This window comes from Electrophorus electricus, chromosome 2 (assembly GCF_013358815.1).
Source record: "Electrophorus electricus isolate fEleEle1 chromosome 2, fEleEle1.pri, whole genome shotgun sequence".
Taxonomy (NCBI): domain Eukaryota; kingdom Metazoa; phylum Chordata; class Actinopteri; order Gymnotiformes; family Gymnotidae; genus Electrophorus; species Electrophorus electricus.
Window position 1 is genome coordinate 35,183,706 of NC_049536.1, and position 21,154 is coordinate 35,204,859.

The 21,154-nt window shown below is 44.5% G+C and overlaps 1 protein-coding gene across 5 annotated transcripts in view; it reads left to right on the forward strand.

The window, feature by feature from the left end:
- The window catches only part of dgkh (diacylglycerol kinase, eta), a 44,288-nt gene that overhangs the window by 282 nt on the left and 22,852 nt on the right, over positions 1-21,154 (forward strand). For 2 of the 5 annotated variants that reach the window (XM_035522228.1, XM_035522230.1), the window contains exons 1-4: positions 1,183-1,558; positions 16,088-16,198; positions 17,009-17,155; positions 18,586-18,666. In XM_035522228.1, the coding sequence (XP_035378121.1) occupies positions 1,271-1,558; positions 16,088-16,198; positions 17,009-17,155; positions 18,586-18,666 (627 nt within the window). In that variant the 5' untranslated portion in view covers positions 1,183-1,270. Of the gene's footprint in view, positions 1-1,182; positions 1,559-16,087; positions 16,199-17,008; positions 17,156-17,763; positions 18,422-18,585; positions 18,667-21,154 lie in introns of those variants that run through there. The other 3 variants (XM_035522229.1, XM_035522233.1, XM_035522234.1) reach the window with 3 other exon arrangements.

The window sequence follows — 21,154 nt, forward strand, 5'->3', positions numbered from 1 at the left end:
GAGTGGATTCGCATTTCCTAGTCGGAGAATGATTAAAGGCGTTTATTTATTAACTGCTGCAGACCTGCAGGTGTTGGACTGTGCGCGTAGAATATCTTATGATGGAGTAAAAACACTGTCGACTTCTAACAGCACGCTGAGAGCTGTGGAGTCGCGACGAAACGGACAAGCTTTTCCTGTCTTTTTGAGCTTGTGGTGAATGTGCAGGGCAGCGGTCCCGGGAAGAAGGAGTCTGTCCTTCAGGTTTAGACGTTTCTAGTGCAGGATTTTTGCGTCTAAGCATCCTGACATGATCGCTGCGCTCTGGCTGTGGAGCAGGCGTGCAGGCTGAACCTGGCACACGGGACTGTGGAAAACATGACGGAAAACGCAATAAAGCACGTTCAGTATTTCAGTAATTTAATAATAGCAACACAGTTCTGGCGCTGTCTCACATCGAAATGAAATAATAATTGATTTTGCAAACAGCTATATGAGATAATAAAGAAAGCTAAAGAAATAAACAAAGGAAATACAAATATTGCTTCATGGCCAGTTGGTTACCAACAATTCGACACAGCAAGTGTTAGGAAACAAAACTGAAAAATCTAAAACAGATTTTCCTAATTTGCTCTACAAAGTGAAGAGAATCAACTACTTTAAAGATGTAGGCTTTTTTCCTGAAAAGTGAGCAGTATTTTTAGACGATGTGGGCTACTCCTGTACTCCTGTACGTCGTAGAAGAGCCCGACACAGGCAGGACGGACCCGTTAGAGTACAATATGGCAAAGTTCAAGTGAGTCTATTCAGATCCTTATTTCTGGAAGTCACGTCAGCACTCTAGACCATAGACCAATGATTTATACCCCGTTATTATATAAAATCTGTGTGATTAACCCGTATGAGACTTTTCTTAGTTTGCTCATATTTGGAAAGCTCAACACTGAGCTGGTGCGGAATGTTGCCGGTTTAAGTGTGACTGGCCACGCTGTGTTTAGCACAGACGGGCGATGGAGACGCATGTGTCGCAGCTTTCGCAGCACTTCCAGTTGGCCTGTGCTGCACCACCGCTAGGGTTTGCTGCCCACGTCTCTCCCTGCTCCTGTAAGCATGTCTGTGCCTGTGCAGCCTGCAGCCTGTCTGTCACCATGGAGGCACAAACTGGGACTTAAATTGCCCTGGGAGGTACTGCATTTGGAAAATGTCCTCAGGTTGGACATGATTGTATTCTGTGTATTCTGATGTGTCAGACTGAGTTAATGCCGTGGAGCGCGCAATTGGACAGAGGACGATGAGGGCGAAAAGAGCCTCTTTTCAGCCACTGTCCAGATGTCGCATCCCGGAAAGGAAGGGAGTGTGTGGTTGCGCGGATGAGCAGGCTAACCCACAATGGTGTGGCTCCTCTGCCCGACGCCAGGAGCCCAAGGGGTCCGCCAGCACGTCGGGGATCCACCACAACGTTATGGGTGCCGTTGGGGGATCAGCGCCAGCGGATGAGTCCTCAGACAGCGACGGAGAGCAAGAAGGGCCGCAAAAGCTCATCAGAAAAGTGTCCACCTCGGGGCAGATCCGCAGCAAGGTAAGCGCAAGTTCTCTAACGTGGCGGTAATCCCAGCACCCCTAATGATGCTTCACAGTTGTATTGATTATATACGCAGTCATTCTTTATTCAGCATTTGGCATATCCACACACGACAGTAATTTCATCATTCAAACACATGGAATAGGCTACAAGCCTTTTCACATGGACAGATCTGACAGAGTAAAAACACACGTGGTGTTCGCCTTCTCTCTTCCAGAGTCCCGTACTTATACAGGCGACCCACTGAACACTGAACTGTATATGCATGCAGAGGCTTCTCGCTTTTAAATGTTTCAAACCTGTTGATATGCCACGTTTTGAAATGGAAGATTTTGCAGTATGTAGTTTTAGACAGTTGTCTCTGTGGTAGTCTAAACTGTTTGAATAACTCTGTAACTTGACCAAACATCTATAGTAGTTATAGGCTATTTGTTTACCATGCCTTAAAGCCATTAGAGGTTTAAAAAAGTATGTGTGGTAGAACTGGGAAAAGTTCACCACTTCTTGTCCATATGCTGGAATGTGTTGTCTGTTTTACACAGACTTCTAAATAATTACTCCCAAAGCGCCTTTGGTTGTTCCAGTACCAACATTCGATGGAGGAAATTGAACTCTTTTTGTTTCTGGATCCTGTTTGGCAGTCACTCGGGCCGCCACCTTAGGTAAAGTTATTATGTGCGCTGAACTGTTCCACCAGTGTTATGTTCAGCTTCTCTGAGCAGGATTGCCTCCACTCGGCAGTTGAGTGCTGCGCTCTTGCACTGATACATTGTTTAAGGATTTATAGAGATTGCTGTTTAAGATCACAGATCGATGCTTGGAAGGCCGGTCTTCTGACATGTTAATTAAATTAATTTAAATCACACCAGGTGGGTAATTAGAGAATCCTTAATGAGTTAGCAGGGAATGCCACAGAGCATCAGAACTGTCACTTAAGCTCTTAACATTGCTGGGTTTGAATTATATCATATTATCTAACTATTTGTAAAGCCTGAACTATAAAATTAGGTGTTTTTCTACTGATTAAAATGAAGGGAATGTGACATGTACTCTGATTTCTGAATGCTGCGTATCTCTTTATGTGGTATCTGATAAGGTTTCTTTTTAATATCAGTTAATGTACAATCAGAAGGGTTTAAAGTGGGGACTTTTATTTTATGCTAGCAGGGTATTATTATTATTTCCAGACAAGCACAGAGGTTTTGGAAAGACCAAGAACATGCTCAGTTTGATTACTACAATGCTTCTAACCACGTCTTGTACTGTAGACTATAGTTGTATTTACGTTGTGTTGTATAGTGGCTCTTTTAAAGTCTAGTGAACAGAGAGAGCTGTACAGAGTGACTTCCTTTGGTCTGATGATAACGCTCTTGGCCCGTGCTGCATGTCTGAATCAGGCCATCTGCATCCTCAGTGGGAAACAAAAGCACACAAGCACCAGCAATGTGTGTGTGTGTGTGTGTGTGTGTGTGTAATGGTGAGGGAAAGCTTGTATGTGTTCACAAGGCAATGATTCAGTTCAGTAATGGAGTGTAATTTCTGGTGTGTAGCGTCTGAGAGGAGTTACTCTGTTCTGCTGTGTTTTAACTGGTCCCCTCTCGAGCTGGGTGGACCACGCACTGGCCTGTGATGTGTGCAGATTAGTGGTAATGGAGTTCCCAGCCTCAGAGTGCTGCTCAACCTCACTGTTTGCTCAACTTGGCAAATCACAGAGTCTGTCTGTGGCTTCCTGCCTTTGCCTTGGCTAGTGACACACACACTCACTCACTCACTCACTTACTGACTCACTCACTCACTCACACACTCACTCACTGACTCACTCACTCACTCACTCACTGACTCACTCACTTACTCACACACTCACACACTCACTCACTGACTCACTCACTCACTCACTCACTCACACACTCACTCACTCACTGACTCACTCACACACACTCACTCACTCACTCACTGACTCACTCACTTACTCACACACTCACACACTCACTCACTCACTCACTCACTCACTCACTCACTCCCAAACACAGCTGTGTAGATGCTATGAATCTGTTACTGCAGGGGTGCTGTGACAGTTTTTTACCCTGATTTGCTGATGCCATGGCAACCACCAGGTATATGTTCATCAGGCTAATGTGTAGGAGCAAGAATCTTCCAACACTCTCACATGCCCTTAGTGTAGCTACGCTGGGAAGAGAGACACCCCCAAAGTTTGCATCGAACGTGAGAACAAATCAAATGAAGAGTTGTTTCATTCTTGTTTTGTTTTTTTTTGTGATTAGTAGATTTAGTTTCCGTAGCAACACCCCTCTTAGCATTTATTCAGTAGGTTTCCCATGCAACAGTCAGTGTGTTTGTGCAGTCAGTTTACAGGTCGGCTCAAAGGCAACAAAGACTTCATACAGTATGGACATTATGCCATTAAGGTTTTGATGAAATATCAGTTTGTAGAGTCAAGATCATTTGAATTATCTCAAGATTTATTTCAGATGTATTCAGCATATTTCTGATGTCTGTAGACACATTTGTACTTACCTTGTGACATTAGGGTCCAGTCCTTTTACACTGATTTTTGATCATGTTTAGCTTTTGGACAGATCTGTCTGTAGTACAGGAGAATATTTAGCAGTATACCAGTACTGAACATCTCACCGAACTGGTGACTGGTACTTGTCTCCTCACCTGCCCTGAGTCCAGCTGAGGGGCAAAAGGAGGTGATTTGTGAGTGATACTCCTGGGTTTGTGAAAGGTTTCTCCTGTTCACATACAAGGACACGGAGCTAATGCCTCTATTGCTATGAAGTTCCAGACACACCAGCTGTGTAGGCAACGAGTGCCTGCCTTCCGCCAGCTCATCTGGGTCAGACGCTCTCTGCCGAGACCGTGGGTGACGGTACATCCGCTCACGGCCCAAACTGCGTTTGCATATTTAAAAGAACAGTAACAAAAAGCACAAAGTTTGTGCCCCTCAAAATACGGGATGTAAACGTGGACTGTGTGAAATTTACTTACACAAAGAGCTCCTGTCTTTATATTGTCTGATGAATACTGACCCTCTGCCCTGTTAATGCACTGAAAGTCTAGGTTTACCCTATTGTACCCCTGCTTCATCTGCACTGATGTGATTATGCCTGGATTGGGAGAATTTGATAGTCCAATTAGAAGTGGAAGTGCACAGAGTAGATTTTGTGTTTAAGGTTCAGTAATGGCAGAAGGACAATGGACTGCACAGCCATCACAGTTCCACTAATCACAAATGACATGATTCATGGGGAGAGAAATGGCATGAACGCAACAAGATCCATATGTGATAACGTTGAGAAGCTCACACAAGCTTTACTTGGCCTCCACCCCTGTGTCTGTCTGGACCATTTTTTGAAATGACCAAAGAAGGGTAGAAAAGAGACCATTAAGTGTAATATATGTTTTATTGCAACTAATGGCTCAGAGAGTTGCGATCCAGGTACCCAGATAAAGCAGGTAAATCCACTGACAGGAGCCTGAGTTGTATCTGCTGAGCGTGCTCATTGAGTTAGGAGGACATGCTCAGTAAAGACTGGTCACTCGGCCCCGTGTTTCCAGCTCTAATGCATGGAATGCATTGTTTATGAGATAGTAGGCCTGGATGTGTAATTGCCACAGGCATGGAGCACATATACACCATCTGTACAACCTCATACTCCGTTTATACTCTGCCTGTCACTGGTCACATTTGAATGCATCTGGTGTGTTGTCCGTGAGCCAGTTGAAGAAGTATGGTTCATCAGAAGTGGCTCTCTTTGTCCTGGTGAGAATGCACAGATGATTCATGGTCCGATATATTATGGGCTACATTTGCTGATATTTGGTGGGGATTTTACAAATAATCTTTGTTGATTGAAATAAGGAATGAGGAGGAGAAGTGGTGTTTGAACCCCTGCTTTCAAAGTGCCTTTACTGAGTTGTTGTGAGGTACAGAACATTGCGCCATGGGACCTGATTCAGATGTGGTTTCCTGCTCTTTCACCAGGTAGGTTTAAGAGAAGCATAACAGAATAAATTGCTCTTGGAGCAGGTTGAAAGCAGTACTATCTGTCCTTCTGTATGCCATTTCCATTTTCATCCTAACTGGTCCTGGTTGACGCATCTCCTGCATCACATGACTTCATTTTACTGATTGGTCTGATGTGTTGATTAACCTTGTCAAACCCTAATAACCTGCTGGCCTAAATTACCAAACATTTAGTCTTTTAGTCTAGTGGGGCAATTGTGTGTGATTGTAAGCTTGTCTAAAGGTACCAAGGCCATGTTAGAGGCCATAAACCAGTATATGTGTTGGGAAGAGTTGGGAAGGCTGGACTGGCTTCCTTTCTTTGTTAAAGGGGTGTAATGGTGGTCACCCCCTCCCCCCCCCCCGCGCTGACTGCAGAGTCATTCGCCCCCCACATGCCCACGCCTGAGCATCCTCACCAGTGTAATTGTTACCTTGTGCGCTGCCTCCTCGACACACAATGGCCGCATGTCACTGGAGAAGGGAAAATTATGTGCCAACATTTGACAAGGTGTAATTGTTGGAGCAGTTTAAGCTATGCTGCAAAGTTTCAGTGAAAGTGGTATTTTGAACTTCCAAAGCTGGAACCGTGTGTTTGCAGGACCCAAGCTTGACTAAATCCCAGCCCAGAGCCTCACCGGAGAGTCAATGCTGCTCCTCTGTTCCTGCTGTTTATGCACTAGTCAAGCTCAGAGTTTGAGTTCTTTGAAAGTGGTCAGTAAGATGAGAACAGAGGAAGGTTGGAGCTGATCTCTTAGAGGCCACACCACTAGATTTTCAGATTCATCAGGCGGGGACTCCATGGATATTTGTTGCCCAAATCCCTTATTTTTTTTAGTCCTTAATAAAATGTATTTGCTAGAAAATTGATCAAATGCATTTATTGTTCTTAATTTGTGTGGTGAAACTGTCTTAGATTAAACCTACATTAATTCATTAATATTTTGACGCATTATGTAATATGATCTGATCATATGATTGTATCATCCTGTAAGAAGTAAAATGTGTTGAAAATGTCTTGGAGTAATGTTTTATGTTAGAATATTTAAAAATATTTAAGTATTTCCAATACATTTGCAAAATTAAAAAGAAAACAAAACAACCATTAACAAATAATCAAACCAACCAACCCACCAACCAACAAAAAATCCCAAACAATAATATATGCAACCAGAACTTCTTTGTGGTTGTGTAACAAGGTCAGCAAGTCTTCAAAATTTCAAATAATTTCAGTTTGACAAATGTTTTTAGTGTGGCCCAGGAAAGGTTTGAAATTTTAGGATATTTGTAAATCTTACTATTTACATTCTAAAAATATTTGAAGACTTTTAGGTTGCAGTATAGTGCTATTGTAGGTTACCATGGTAATGCCTTTCAAATTTGATTTGAAATTGAAATGTCAGGAAATGCAGTCAGCTGTTGATTGAGCTCTCTGGTCTCCTAACCTAAGATGTTTAAAGTCAGCCTTTTTAAAACAAAATGCCTACATCTAATATACACTCATCTATATGATATGCTCATCAAAAGTGAGATATATGACCAGTTGAGTAATAACTTATATTAACATACAACTCAGTAATAATAATGTAGAACTTACTAATAATAATAACTAGCCTGCAACTGCTCTAGAGGTAAATGTATTAACACAAACAACAGTAATTCATAGTGTGAAATAGGCAAGCTCCTTCTGCGCCCCTGGTGTTGTGGAGTAAACTATACAGTGTCTTTTATTTCTGTATTTTCCCAAATGTGCTGATGGTGTTTTGGCTCCAATCATTTTATGGATATGCGATCAGACAGCATTGGCAAACCACCCTACCCACTACCATGTCCCAGGGAATAGATGTTAGAATTAAACCTCTACCGCTTTTAACATGATTTGATTTCGTCTCCTAAATCTTTGCTCGTACAGCTGATATCCATAGTTCCCTCGGGTGGTTCATCTCCGCTCTTCTAATCTGAGATCATCCATGGGACCTGCTGTTCTGTTAGAGGCTCTCCTCCAGCCCAGGTCCCAGGCCAGGTGCCTCATGGATGGATGGAGTGTTGTAGAATGGTTAACAGTCTGGGATGAAGAGTCTGTCACAAGATATTACTTTGAGAAATCAAAGACCAAATACATAAACTATTATTTTAGTCAGATAAATGAAATAAAATAAAACATTTTCAAATTATATCTGTTTTGGACAGAATTTAACTTTTTAAACGTAATTCATTTTTATCCATGAAATTCTTATTTGTCCTTGACTCTAATAAGTTGGCATATGTTATGTTATGTTATGTTATGTTATGTTATGTTATGAGCTGTAGAGCCATCACGGAACACCAGTGACTTCTCAATGCTTCCTCAGTCTGGCCCAGAACCACAGGCTGTTCTGAATTTAGTACTGACCCAAACATAAAAGAACAAGATCTTGTTTCATAATCTTTGGCTTACTTTACAGCAAAGGTTGCCTGTTTTCTTGTGAATTAGCGAGTCTGCTGCTAGCTTCCATTTAGACCGAAGGCTATTTGTGGTGGTAGTTTGATAACGGCTGTGTCTTCAGTCTGGCTAGGGCGCATGCTGGGGGGTTGATGTGCTGCTCATTAGAAGAGTCTGTGGGTAATTACGAGCAAAGGAAAGCTACATTCTTTCAACTCATTGCCACTGAAGTCCATGTGGTGTCTTTGCCACAGAACCCCACAGGCACACAGTATTCTAAATAAAAGATCACCACAGTGCACAGAAAAGGCTCCTACATAGAGAAGCCATCGCCAGACTCCTAATCTCTTCAGATCTGGGCCAATTAGGACTTAGTGCAGCACCTCACATAAGTGCAGTTATATAGTCATTAACCTTGGCACCAAAAACATATTACCATTTCTCATTTATCAAATCATCATTAACATTTGCAATACAATAAGAGTACTTCTCGAAACAAATCTTACCAAGAGCACTACACGATGGATTACAGACAAAAGCCTGTAATTTACTCTAATTCATTAGTTTATGTTTCAAAAGTAAATATTTATGTCAGTAAACATGTCAGTGACATCAGAATGACAAGGCCTTGTGTCACTGTTTATGAAAAAGATGCTTAGTCAAAATGCTTACTCGTGGTAAACAGACCAGTGAGCTTTGTGGGTATTTTCTGAACAGACCAGTGAGCTCTGTGGGTATTTTCTGATGTCTACAGGTTTTGATGACAGTGGTTGATAATGCACAAGGTCACCTTTTCTGTGTGGCAGTAATCAGTTTCAACAGGGCAGGTACACATTGTAAGTAGGAGACGGGAGAGAGTTCATGTTTGGGTTTTTACTGTTTGCTCTGTAACGTGTTGACAGACATGTGTCTGCAGTACAGTAAAGAAAGATAGTGTTGCACAGGACTGGCCTTCATACATGACACCTGTACCAAAGAACTGAGAAAACAATCTTACACATAAACCATTTACCTGACACTTTTATCCAAAGCAACTTACAGTTATGACTGAGTACAACCTGAGCAATTGAGGGTTAAGGGTGTTGCTCAGGGACCCAACAGTAGCAGCTTGGCAGTGGTGGAGCTTGATCCAGCAACCTTACGATTACAAGTCAACTACCTTAACCATTGAGTTACCACTGCCCTTGGTACTTGCTCATCTGTTGCTGAATTGCTTTGAGGTTTTTTCATAGTATTTTGTGTTTATGGAGTTTGCCTACATTTAACACATTATAATTTTGGCCTTTCTACAATTCATATTTGTTCAGATGTTGCCAATTCAGTAACTGCTTAGAAAATGTAAAAAATTGCAAATATTTAATGGCATCATAAAAACTGAATCTCTATATGTAAATCATATTATGCATTTACTGTATATATATATGTGTGTGTATGTGTGTGGTTCACTATCTGACTGTAACGAGACCCTGTGGCAGGGGCTCTTGTCCCTGGCCAGAGTGGATGAGGGACTGCACGCATGTACCAGGCCCTGAATTAATCCTCAGGACGGGGGAGGGGGCGAGAGGACCCTTGGACACCTTCTGTTACCACGCAGGAGCAGGATGCCAGCAGAGTGACGTGGTTCTGTCCTGCGTCTCGCACAAGTCCAGTGAGAACTGAGGGTGCTGACAGAGACCAGAAAGTGACATACATGGGAAACACCACTTCAGTGGAGGTTAAATACTGTCCTCTTAAAAGTTTAGACACACGTGACTAATAAGCATTAGATATGGAAATTATTCACTATTCCCATCGTTTTTTAAACATTCTTTTAATGTAGTTCAGATAAATATGTTCACGTAGGAGTAGTAGCTGGAGATGGTGGACGTTGAGTTTACTGCAGTAGATTAGTCACGTGTGGTGTGCATGCTTATATGTGTCATGTGCGTGTGTAGGTGTGTGTGTGTGTGTGTGATAATGGGGCTGGAGCCTCAGAGGCAGTGTGTGTGTGTGTGTGATAATGGGGCCTCAGCCTCAGAGGCAGTGTGTGTGTGTGTGTGTGTGTGAGGCAGGATGGAGGCCTGCATGTTCCTCTTTCTGTAGGCGCTCCTGCTGTTCTCTTCTCCTCTAGCACAACTGCTCGCCTCATTGGTGCTTTTTTCTATTGTGCATACACAAATGTGTGTGTGTGTGTGTGTGTATTTGTGTTACAGTGAGTGAGGAATGGGGTTACACGGCGTTGTAGCAGGATTACTGAGGTGTGTGTGAGTGTGAGGGATCTGCATTAAGTAGTGTGGCTGTACAATATGGCATTGTGGGGTTACTCAGGTCTATCTGGCACAGAACCGTTCTCCCTCACACAGTTTAGTGAAGAAACCGTCTATTAATAGATCACGTCTTGTCCTACTTGGCAGCAGGAAGGGAACTAAAGGCAAGGAAAAAAAAAAACAAAGCCAGCAGACAAACAAATGGAGCATTAAAGTAGAACTTTAAAGTTACTCCTTAAACCTTTTAAAAAGAAAAAGGGTCTTTGTGCTTTTAAAGTATTTAAAAGCACAGAAATAGCAAACATGCTCAATGAAGCATACATTATCTTCATTCTATAATAATAAATACTAACGTTAAAGCCCATATATGATATCCTGAATGCAGAGAGGGAGAGAGAGAGACTCCATGGTGGCATATAGTCATGTGATTCTCATGAACCCTCTCGCTCAGGTATGTGTTTTTGAAGCTGAAATTAGCTCAGTTTTCTGCAGAACGCCCTGCTCATCTACGTTCTGTAACATTGCCGGACCTTTTCATGGAGAAATGTTCACAATAACCATGAAGAGAAAAACATCTGCTCAATGTCTGAGTGAGCAGAGCAGGCTTGTAGCCTCCTGTAGCCTCACTATTCTAACTGAGTAACCTGTTGTGGTCAGTAGCAGGTTAAAACGCCCAGTTGAGTGTGGCATAGGTGTGGGAGGCTTTTTGGCTCTTTGATGTTTATTTCACCAAACCCAGTTGAGTCCTTATAAGGAACCTTGAGTCACCTTAATCCCATGCAGGAATTTGGTTTTGGAATGGCAGTTCATAGAGGAAGGGCACTAAACTCCAGTGGGTCAGCGTCCGTATATTCCCGCGTGCTTCAGCCATCTAGGTGCCGACAGCCCGTCAAATGGAATGTGAAAATGAGGAAGTGGTGTGCTAAACTCAAAATAAACACGTGCACAGCAGGAAGCAGTACGAGTTTAGAGATATGGATCATATTTACCCAGCGGCTGTGAAGTTGCTCCAGTGGTGTGCGAGAGTCAATATTTCAGCAGTTTCACTTGACATTCAGCCCAGTGGAGCACGGTGACCGTAGCCGCACTGAACGTCACGTTAGTAAACTGCACAGAGGTGTTTGTCGAAAAAAGGCAGGAGAGTTGAGTGGTGTTTTTGCAGAGCGGAGCAGGAGGCTGGAAGGAGCACGCCGTGCCGTGCCAGGGTGTGTGGTGGGCTGGCCTGCTGCTCAAGTTGACACAGCTGTGCCCCAGGATGTCAGAGCCAAGCCTGCGTGTCTGTTTGCAATCCCCACGCAGAACATATTTCCTCTGCTATAAATAGCCTCCTTCCCCTCTGTGTCTGCGGACTCCTGGTTTTTCTCTTTCCTCAGTGTTCCTGCTCTGGTCGTAGATGACTGGGCAGGAAGCAGCACGCCTGCCTCCAGGTCTGTGCGTCTTCCTCCTAGGTGGGTTGGTTTAATGTGAAATGGTGGCCATGTGCTGCTGAAGATGATAGATTGACACAATGCTCCTCAGGTTGGTCTCATCTCACCCCGCTGCCTCAACCACGCCCCAACCCCATCTCCACCACCCCTGCCCCAACTACATGGGCGCCAGTACCCTTTGGTTGGCTTTTGAAGGGAAACCAGTATTTTGGTTTTAAACGTGACCCTCGGAAGGAAGGGAAATTGGATCTAAAATGGTTTGTGTTTATGTTGTAGTTCTGATGTGTTGGATGTGGCTCTAGAGAGCTGTGTTTCAGTGTCTTTTGCATTTAGCTCAGTTGTAAGGTGAGTGAGGAATGGCTGTCTTCTGTAGCCTGATTATCATTGCTCACCTCTCAACCACTGGCATTGCTAATACAGTTCTTGAATGGTTCTCATCCTATATTTAAAATAGAACGCATTTTGTTGTTTTATGTAAACACAAATCACACACTGCTACCGTCACTCAAGGTGTTCCCCAAAAGGTGTTCCTGTCCTTGGCCCTCTCCTGTTCATTATCTATGCTACCCCTTGGTCAGATTTTCCGCAGGCATGGTCTTTATTTCCACTGTTCTGCGGATGACACTCAGATCTACATTAACACCAAGGCTAACACTACCCTACCACCTCCTGCTTTACTCTCCTGTATCCAAGATCTCAAGCAGTGGATGAGCATACACATCTTAAAACTAAACTCTGGCAAAACAGAATTTCTACTTATTGGCCTGAAGCCCAAAATCTCAAATTTCTCCAATTTTAAATTAAATCTGGACGGTATCTTGTTCAGTTCCTCATCCACGGTTGGTGTACTCTTTGACTCCTCTCTCTCTTTTGAACGCCACATCCAGCCCCTGGTCAAAAATGCCTTTTTTCACCTTCATAATATCACTAGTCTTAAGCCCATGCTCTCCACACACGATGCCGAGACCTTGGTTCACGCCTTCATCACCTCCTGTCTTAATTACTGTAACTGAGAGAGGCGAAGCGGCACTACAGGAAGAAACTAGAGCCATAGTTCCAGCAGAGTGGCTCTAGATCCCTATGACGGGGACTATGGATGATTACGGACTACAGGAGCCCACCCCCCTGGACTAAGGAGCGCGGCTGAGTCTCTGGCGAATTAGTTAAATACATTCTTCGCTCACTTCGAGGCTGCACCTGGCAGTGCTAATGCTAACAGCACTAACAACGGTGCTAACAACGCAAATGGTGCTATCGACGCAGCCAACGGCGCATGCGCAGAGCCCACCAGAGGACAGCGTCCTGTCATCATCCACCTGGACAAAGGGAGGGATAATTATGTTAAAATGCTGTATGTTGACTACAGTTCAGCATTTAACACTGTCATCCCCTCCAGACTCACTTCGGGCACTTCGGGCTCTGAATCAGGGCAACTGATGAACTATGGGGACTCTGTGCACTGTATATGATGTCCACAATAACACCATAACAAACTGTAAAAACTGGAAATTGTAAAAAACTGGAAATTGTACATTGTATATACGCATATAATACATTCCCTCTTCATCCATCATTGCATATTTATTTATTCATGAAACCGCATCCATTTCCCTGCATATCTCTTTGGCTCGGACAGAGCAGTTACAAAAAGCGTTTCACTTGCAGTTATACCATGTATGACTATGTACGTGACAAATAAACTTTGGACTTTGAACTTTGAACTCTCTCTTCACTGGCATCCCTAACAAAACCATCCGCTCACTTCAATATGTCCAAAACTCAGCCGCAAGAATCCTCCTTCATATAAGGAAAATCGGTCCTCATCACCCCTGGTCTACATCAGCTACACTGGCTCCCCATCCCTGAACACATTCAGTTCTAAATCCTCCTCCTTACATCCAAAGCTCTGCACGGTCTTGCACCTCCCCATCTAACTCAACTCTTACACCCTCACTGCCCCACCCATACACTTCACTCCTCTACTGCAGGTCTCCTCTCCATCCCCAAGTTTAGACGGGTGTCTGTAGGAGGCAGATCCTTTAGTGTCATGGCCCCAAAACTATGGGACACTTTACCTCAATCTCTCTGTTTCTGCTCTTCACTCTCCTCTTCCAGCACTTTTTTTCTCAACATTTCTCATAACTTCTCTTCCTTTTCGTATTAATTAACATGTTGATTGTGTCAATTAATGCCTTTTTTCTCTCTCCAACTTTGTCATTGTAAAGTGACCTTGCTATATAATTAACTGTGTTATTGTTGTTATTATTATTATTATTATTATTATTATTATCTGCCATGCCTTGAACTAACACATGATGATGCATGGCTGTAAACCCTGTAAACCCTGTAAACCTCAGTGATGTGGTGAAACTGAGCTCTGTGTGTGACCACATGTGTATGGACCAGGGTCCAGTAGTACTTTGAGGAACGGCCTTCCTTCCTTGCGTGCCATTATCCTCAAAGTAGAGAGGGCACGATCCAGTATCACGTATCGGATATACACATGATAACAGCCAGGTTAGTTTGAGCAGGTCACATGATAAATAGCTTCACTGTTCACTGCTATATCTACGACCAACAGTGATTTCTTAATACATTCTTTAAAAACAACAAATGATGACGTTTCCAGTTTAACCATCAAGTAAAAAACTTCAGGGTTGTGGAAAGGAGAACGAGAAGCAGAAATGTGACAACCCAACCTGTAGAGGAGAAACAATAACCAAACTAATAAATCATGCATCTTCTCTAAACCCACAATGTTAATTACTATCTGGCTGTTGTGTATACAAACTGCATGAAAAAAAGGGGAAAAGTTAGCCTGCTGAGCTTTAAGGTAGACTTGATATTGTAGGAATAGGAAGCTGGACAAAGAGCTAACTTCAGCTAACATTAATAAGCTAACTTAACAAACATTTTTTTTGGGCTGGAAAGAATAACCACCTTGTAAACATCAGATTCAATTTCTATTGGTTTAAGCAGAGCTGGAGTGAAGAGAGACGCGTAGTACTGGTAGTGTCTGTCTGCTCACTTAGTGCTGAAATTCACAGCAGGTATAAGGTTCTTATTGAGAGAGAGAGAGAGAGAGAGAGAGAGAGAGAGAGAGAGAGAGAGAGAGAGAGAGAGAGAGAGAGAGAGCGTGTGTATGCGCGTGTGTGTGTGTATGCGCGTGTGTGTGTGTGTGTGTGTGTGAGTGTGTGTGTGTGAGTGTGAGTGTTTGTGTGTGTGTGCACTGATGGTATGTACAGCAAAGCTAAGAACTAAGCAGGTGTTGACCAAGGCAGTAAATATCATCTCACTAAGAAACACTGACTGTAAGACAATGAATGGAAAAAATGACATTTAGTCTTGTAAACAAAGTGTTTTATGTTTTATATTTTGTTTATTTTTATCTGTCATATCTATGCAAGACATCTGTAAAATAGCATATATAATACATCTCACAGAAAACATTTCCCCCAAACAACTAAACTACAGCTCCACGGTGTATTTTAATGAAAAATTATCAGATCGGTATCGATCTGAAATTCAAATGCAAGATATCAGTATCAGATCTGTACCAGAAAACCTCATATTGTGCCATCTCTACGCTAAAGCATAAACTGTTGCTGCAGCACACGATCTCGGCAAGGCTTGCTAGACATAAACGCACAGACGGAGGCAGAGGCTCCACCCAGTTCCGTCCCGTGGGACAGCTTGCAACCCCGGATCACTTAAGCATGCGGGCAGTTTCACACCAGCTGTAGAATTCTTATAGTTACAACAGATACAAGAGATGTGCTTTTATTTCTAGTACAGGAACATTAACATTAATAATAAGCATAGTTTGAGCCCTAGCAACAAAAAACCACCCATGTCCATACGGTCCTTCCACATCCTGCAACATTTTTAAAAGCCCACAAGAATTAAGTAATTTAAGTCTAAATAAAGCATATTTTGCATTTTAATGTAATTTTAATGTATAAGTTAAAATGTACAAAATCAAAAGCTAAAATAAATTATACTAAAAGGGGAAATGGCTGATATGTGGTTTTTCAATATAAGAGCTCATTTATCAGTAATGCATCATGATTAGTACGCACTATGGTTTATCAATAATGAATGGTGATTAGTACGCACTATGGCTTATCAGTAATGCATCACGGTTATAATGCACCATGGTTTGTCAGTAATGCGAAGTGTCCCATTTTGGCCAGACCAAACCACCATTTATAATGGATTTATTTACATTACAAAGCTTGACGAGCATTGGCACTTAGAAGCATAGGTCTGCAGTCTCAGGATATGAGTGAAACAATACCAGCTCTTCAACTTCTGACCTTATAATGCTCCTCAGGGCCCAAGACGCCTGTGGGCAGCTGACCATCCTCATCCTGTCTCCTGCTTTTCTTTCTCTCTCTGCAGACGAGTGTAAAAGAGGGCCTGCTCCTTAAACAGACCAGCTCGTTCCAGCGCTGGAAGAAACGCTACTTCAAGCTTCGCGGTCGGACACTTTACTACGCCAAGGATGCCAAGGTGAGGCTGGCTGTGTTTCAGGTGATAACGCCCAACCTCCCCACTGCTAAGCTTCCTCACCATGAGTCTGATCAGAGTCTGATTAGAATCTGATTCAGGGTGAGTGAATGGTGATGTATTGTGAGTGAATGGTGATGTATGGTGAGTGAATGAATGGTGATGTAGGGTGAGTGAATGGTGATGTATTGTGAGTGAATGATGATGTATGGTGAGTGAATGGTGATTTATGGTGAGTGAATGAATGGTGATGTATTGTGAGTGAATGATGATGTATGGTGAGTGAATGGTGATTTATGGTGAGTGAATGAATGGTGATGTAGGGTGAGTGAATGGTGATGTATGGTGAGTGAATGATGATGTATGGGAAGTGATTGATGATATATGATGAGCGATTGGTGATGTACGGTGAGTGATTGGTGATGCATGGTGAGCTCTGATTCCTCCAGAGCCTCACTGAGTCGTTCTGTCATACTACTTTTCCATCGACAAAGTGCCGGTGCTCGTGCTGGAGCTGGTGCTGTTTTCTTGTGAATTAGTGGGACCTTTTAAGGACAGACCCAATGTCTCCCACCGAGAACCTGATTTTCTGTGGTGGAACCGTTGAAGATTTTGTCACCAGCATCGGCACAGTGCCTGTGGAAAAGTGCTATGTGTGTTAATCACGGGAGCCTCTCTCACACAGCTGGAAAGCTGCCTGTTGGCACTGATATGGCCCACACTGGTCTTAACACCACTGTGTGTGTGTGTGTGTGTGTGTGTGTGTGTGTGTGTGTGTGTGTGTGTGTGTGTGTGTGGGGTGCCCTGCGGCAGACGGGTGGCGTGCTGGCACGCTGGCAGTACCGGGTCTCGCGTAGCCGCGTGTGTTGGAGAGTGCTGTCCGTGTGTTGGTCCAGCGCCAGACGCCCTCCCCCTGCTATGGGCGCCAGCGGATCGGAGGAAGGTTTGGTGGCGATTCGGGTTAGCAGAAGCAGCAGCGGCAGGCGCCTCTGCCCCTGGACGCCCACCTCTCTCTCACCCTCATCCCCGGGATTTGCTGACCGCTATTCGCTGCGTTCATTTGGCTGGCACACTCTGGCATCGTTTGAGATGCCTGTTCTCCCCATTGTTCCTGAGCTGGGAAGTGAGCCCTGCAATGGTTGAGAACAACATGATCCTGATTCGCCTGCATCGCATCATCACTGTCTGCCCGTCTCAGCAGGCAAAGGAGGAGGAGTGTCCTGGACTTGTGTGTTGTTGTTCTGTGTCTGAAAGGAGAGACCTGTGTTCCCTGAGCTTAACTCTGCATCCCCTCTGTGCACCCCACCCAGCACGAACAGCCTGTGGGAGCACTCCGCTGAGGGTGCTGTTACTGCCTTCATGTATGTTGTCTCATGCACCGTCGCGTTTGCTGACTGTTGAAATGAGGGGCTTCAGAGGCACCCAAAAGAAATACCTGCCAGGCCATTGCCGAGGGTCCTAGTCATGGCTGAAACCTGCAAAATCTGGAGCAGAAACCGTACCTGTGAGAGAGCGAGAGAGAGAGAGAGAGAGAGAGAGAGAGAGAGAGAGAGAGCGAGAGAGTGAGAGAGAGAGAGAGAGAGAGAGAGATAGAGAGGACTAACCATGACCTAACAGGCAGAAACAAGATGGGCAGACCTTGGCTGTGTGTGTTGGCATGGCACATGGCTCTCTGACAGACACTGCAGGCCGGGTGTCTGCGTTCCCATCTGCGGCAGCCTGCCAAGCTCACAGATCACATCGTAAACAGGATGTCACCATGCCTACATACCCCAGTCATCACTCACTTACTCGCTCGCTGACTCATTTATCTGCCAATCAGCACTCAGCCTCAGATTAGGTGCCGTAACGTGATCGGCCCTTAATTATCAGCCTTTGATCTTCCGGCAGCAAGTGGCCTGAGCAAGCGGGGAAAAAATCCCATTTTATCAGTCAACTACATACTGTTTTTAGACCTTTTCTGTGATATCTGTTGTCCACCTTCAAGAACGAGTGTGCTTTCTTGAAGAGCATGTGGAGACTCTGAAGGGGACTGTGTGAATGCCACACATCTCCTGTCTCTGGCTACACAGCTCTTTCCATGCTCCTGCCCTCCAGAGGACCATCGTGTATGAACCCACCCGGCCAAACCATGTGCATGCATGTCCATGTAGAGAATAAGAGGAAGACATCAATCACAACATGACTGTGCACACGGTGTAGTTTCTGCTTTCCTGTCACACGACTGTGAGAGAACAGTTGTCTCGTTATGTTGTTCTAACATCTGAAACTCAAGATTAAACATTTTTTTAGCCTTCTTTTTCTTCTTTTTAAACTGAAAGTTCAGAGGTCACACTGTGGCATGGCCATAACCATCTGTGTTTACCATTGCTCTGTTTTGCTGCCCACAGTCGCTCATCTTCGACGAGGTGGACCTCTCTGATGCCAGCGTCGCAGAGTCAAGCACTAAGAATGTCAACAACAGCTTCACGGTAGGCGGCCAATCTGCTGGATTACATCAACAGGCTGTGCAGCATTCACCATTCAGCACTGTCTGTCTCTCTGCCCTGTACACAGCAGTGCGTGTCTCAGAGTTCACAGAGTACTGATGGCATCACTAACACTTACAGGTTTTGAAAATTTGTCATAGTGGAAAACTAAAACTATATGAGGAACATCCATCACGCGCGACTCTGAAGCTAAACTGCAGCGTCTCCTTCCAGTACAGAATCCCTTCTCCAAGATTGGAGAATTAAAAGCCCATTGCATCGTTACACGCCTACAGAAATCTCACTTCTTTATGAAGGCGTTTTTTTACATGTAGAAGCTCATTCTGATTTAATTGTCTACTATTATCTTCACATTTGTCAAGACTGCACATCTAATCAGCCCCTTTGAAACACGCAGTTTCTATTTTCTGATGGTGTTTTTTTCCCGCTGCACTTTGGGAGTGCAACCAAGATGCATTTGTCATGTTAAGATCAGCTCTTCCGTGGAGCAGACAGTGCAGACTGAGTCCTTCTAGAAACTGCCATGCGCCCCTGGAGTGGCTAGAAAAGAGCATGTGGAGCCTAAGAACGCTTGAAAGAGAGTGAGGGTTATTCGCAGCAGCAGTAGCGCGAATGCCCTGCCCAGCCGCTCTGGGACGGCTTCGCTGCTGGTGCTTTGTTTACCGACGGTGTGTGTTCAGGGTGTTCACCATGCTGGATTACGTGGTCTGCTTCACACTACAAACATTTGTTTGTATCCACAAAGAATCTCCATTTTTAATTTCTGTGATTGTCCTTGTAAAGTAAATGGTGTTTTAATATCTCAGACGGAGCTGCGTTGCCCTCGTCCTGGTGCTCTTACTGTTCCAACATGTTTATGATTTATGACGAGTCTTCTTGTGCTGTTCTTGGTGTTATTGCTCCCCTGCTGAAAGAGGCTGACATCATGTATCTACTGACAGCTCACCCTCTCTGAGGGGATTTTACTGTAGTTCCATTAGAGGGGCTATCTGCATCTCTGCAGTTGAGCTATTTTCCGTTTCTAAAAATAGCACAGCATGGAGTATATCATTCAGAGAGAGAGAGAGAGAGAGAGAGAGAGAGAGAGAGAGAGAGAGAGAGGTGGGAGGAAGGGAGAGGGAGAGAGAGAGAGGGAGAGAGAGGGAGGGAGGGAGGGAGGGAGAGAGAGGAAGAGAGGGAGAGGGAGGGAGGGAGAGAGAGAGAGAGGGAGGGAGGGAGAGAGAGAGAGAGGGAGGGAGAGGGGGAGAGGGAGAGAGAGAGAGAGAGAGGGAGAGGGAGAGAGAGAGGGATGATGGGGTAGGGGGCTGTGCCTGCTGAACAGGAAGAAGCTGAGGTCTGAGGAACAAAAGGAAATCCTCAGAGTGACATCACGACTCGCACGGTGCGCCGCACCGAGCGGAGGACGAAGGGGAGAGCGTACTGGAGGCGCAGACGGGGCCGGACGAGCCAGCATCTGTCCTCCCCTGCAACGCTGATCCGGGGAGACGAGACAGAGCAGCTCCGTCAGGCTTGACCGAAGCACAAACCCTAGCGCCTCACACAGCCCTCTCTGAAGGGGCTGGGCTCTCTTTAAGATGCTCAGCGAGGCTATCCTGCAGAAACCGCCTTCTTCCTGAGAGGTTTTTTCCCCCTGTGCGTGTGTTCAGTTTCTCCAGGGCTGGAGTGGTCAGGAAGGGTTAGCAACAGTAAGGCAAGGAGAGATCAGACATCTCGTTCCTGCACATTACACACACACACACACACACACACACACACACACGTGCACGCGCAGGGGACAGGAGCTCCGGGATTCACAGCCGAGGCGGCATTGCGGCTGAGCAGAAGACTGGTGAGTGCTCACTCAGTTCAGAGATTTGTATGCACACACAGGGGGACAGAGTGGCGGAATTCCGCTCTGCTCTGTGCAGACGAATGTTAATGTTAATTAACAAATGTTAATGTTCTCTCTCTCCGTTCAGTCACAGAATGGGGACTCTCATTTAGATTGCAAATGACCTCTGTGGCTTGCTTTTTCCTTAGCGCTGTTTATGCAGTAGCCTGTGTGTGTGTGTGTCGGGGGGGGGGGGGGGGGGGTGTTCTGAATTCAAGATTAAGAGCAGATTTGTACACCTTAATGTACATGGTGAGGGCAGGAAGTGATTCATTTCCTCAAGGGATCTTTGTCTCTTCCCCTGATGAGATACTCGTGTAGTTGTGTCCAGAGTTCTGTGGTTGTCTCTAGTGTGAAAAAAAGGGGAAAATGCAAGTGAATATCTTCATAAGTATAGCTGGTATATATTCACAAGTATAGCTGGTATATATTCACAAGTATAGCTGGTATATATTCACAAGTATAGCTGGTATATATTCATAAGTATATATGGCATATCTTGGGCTGATAAATTGTCTCCTGGCCTTCACATTTCCAGCACTGGTACCAGGATTACGCTGATGGCACTTTAATCCTGAGCTCAACAGTGAAGCTGCATTC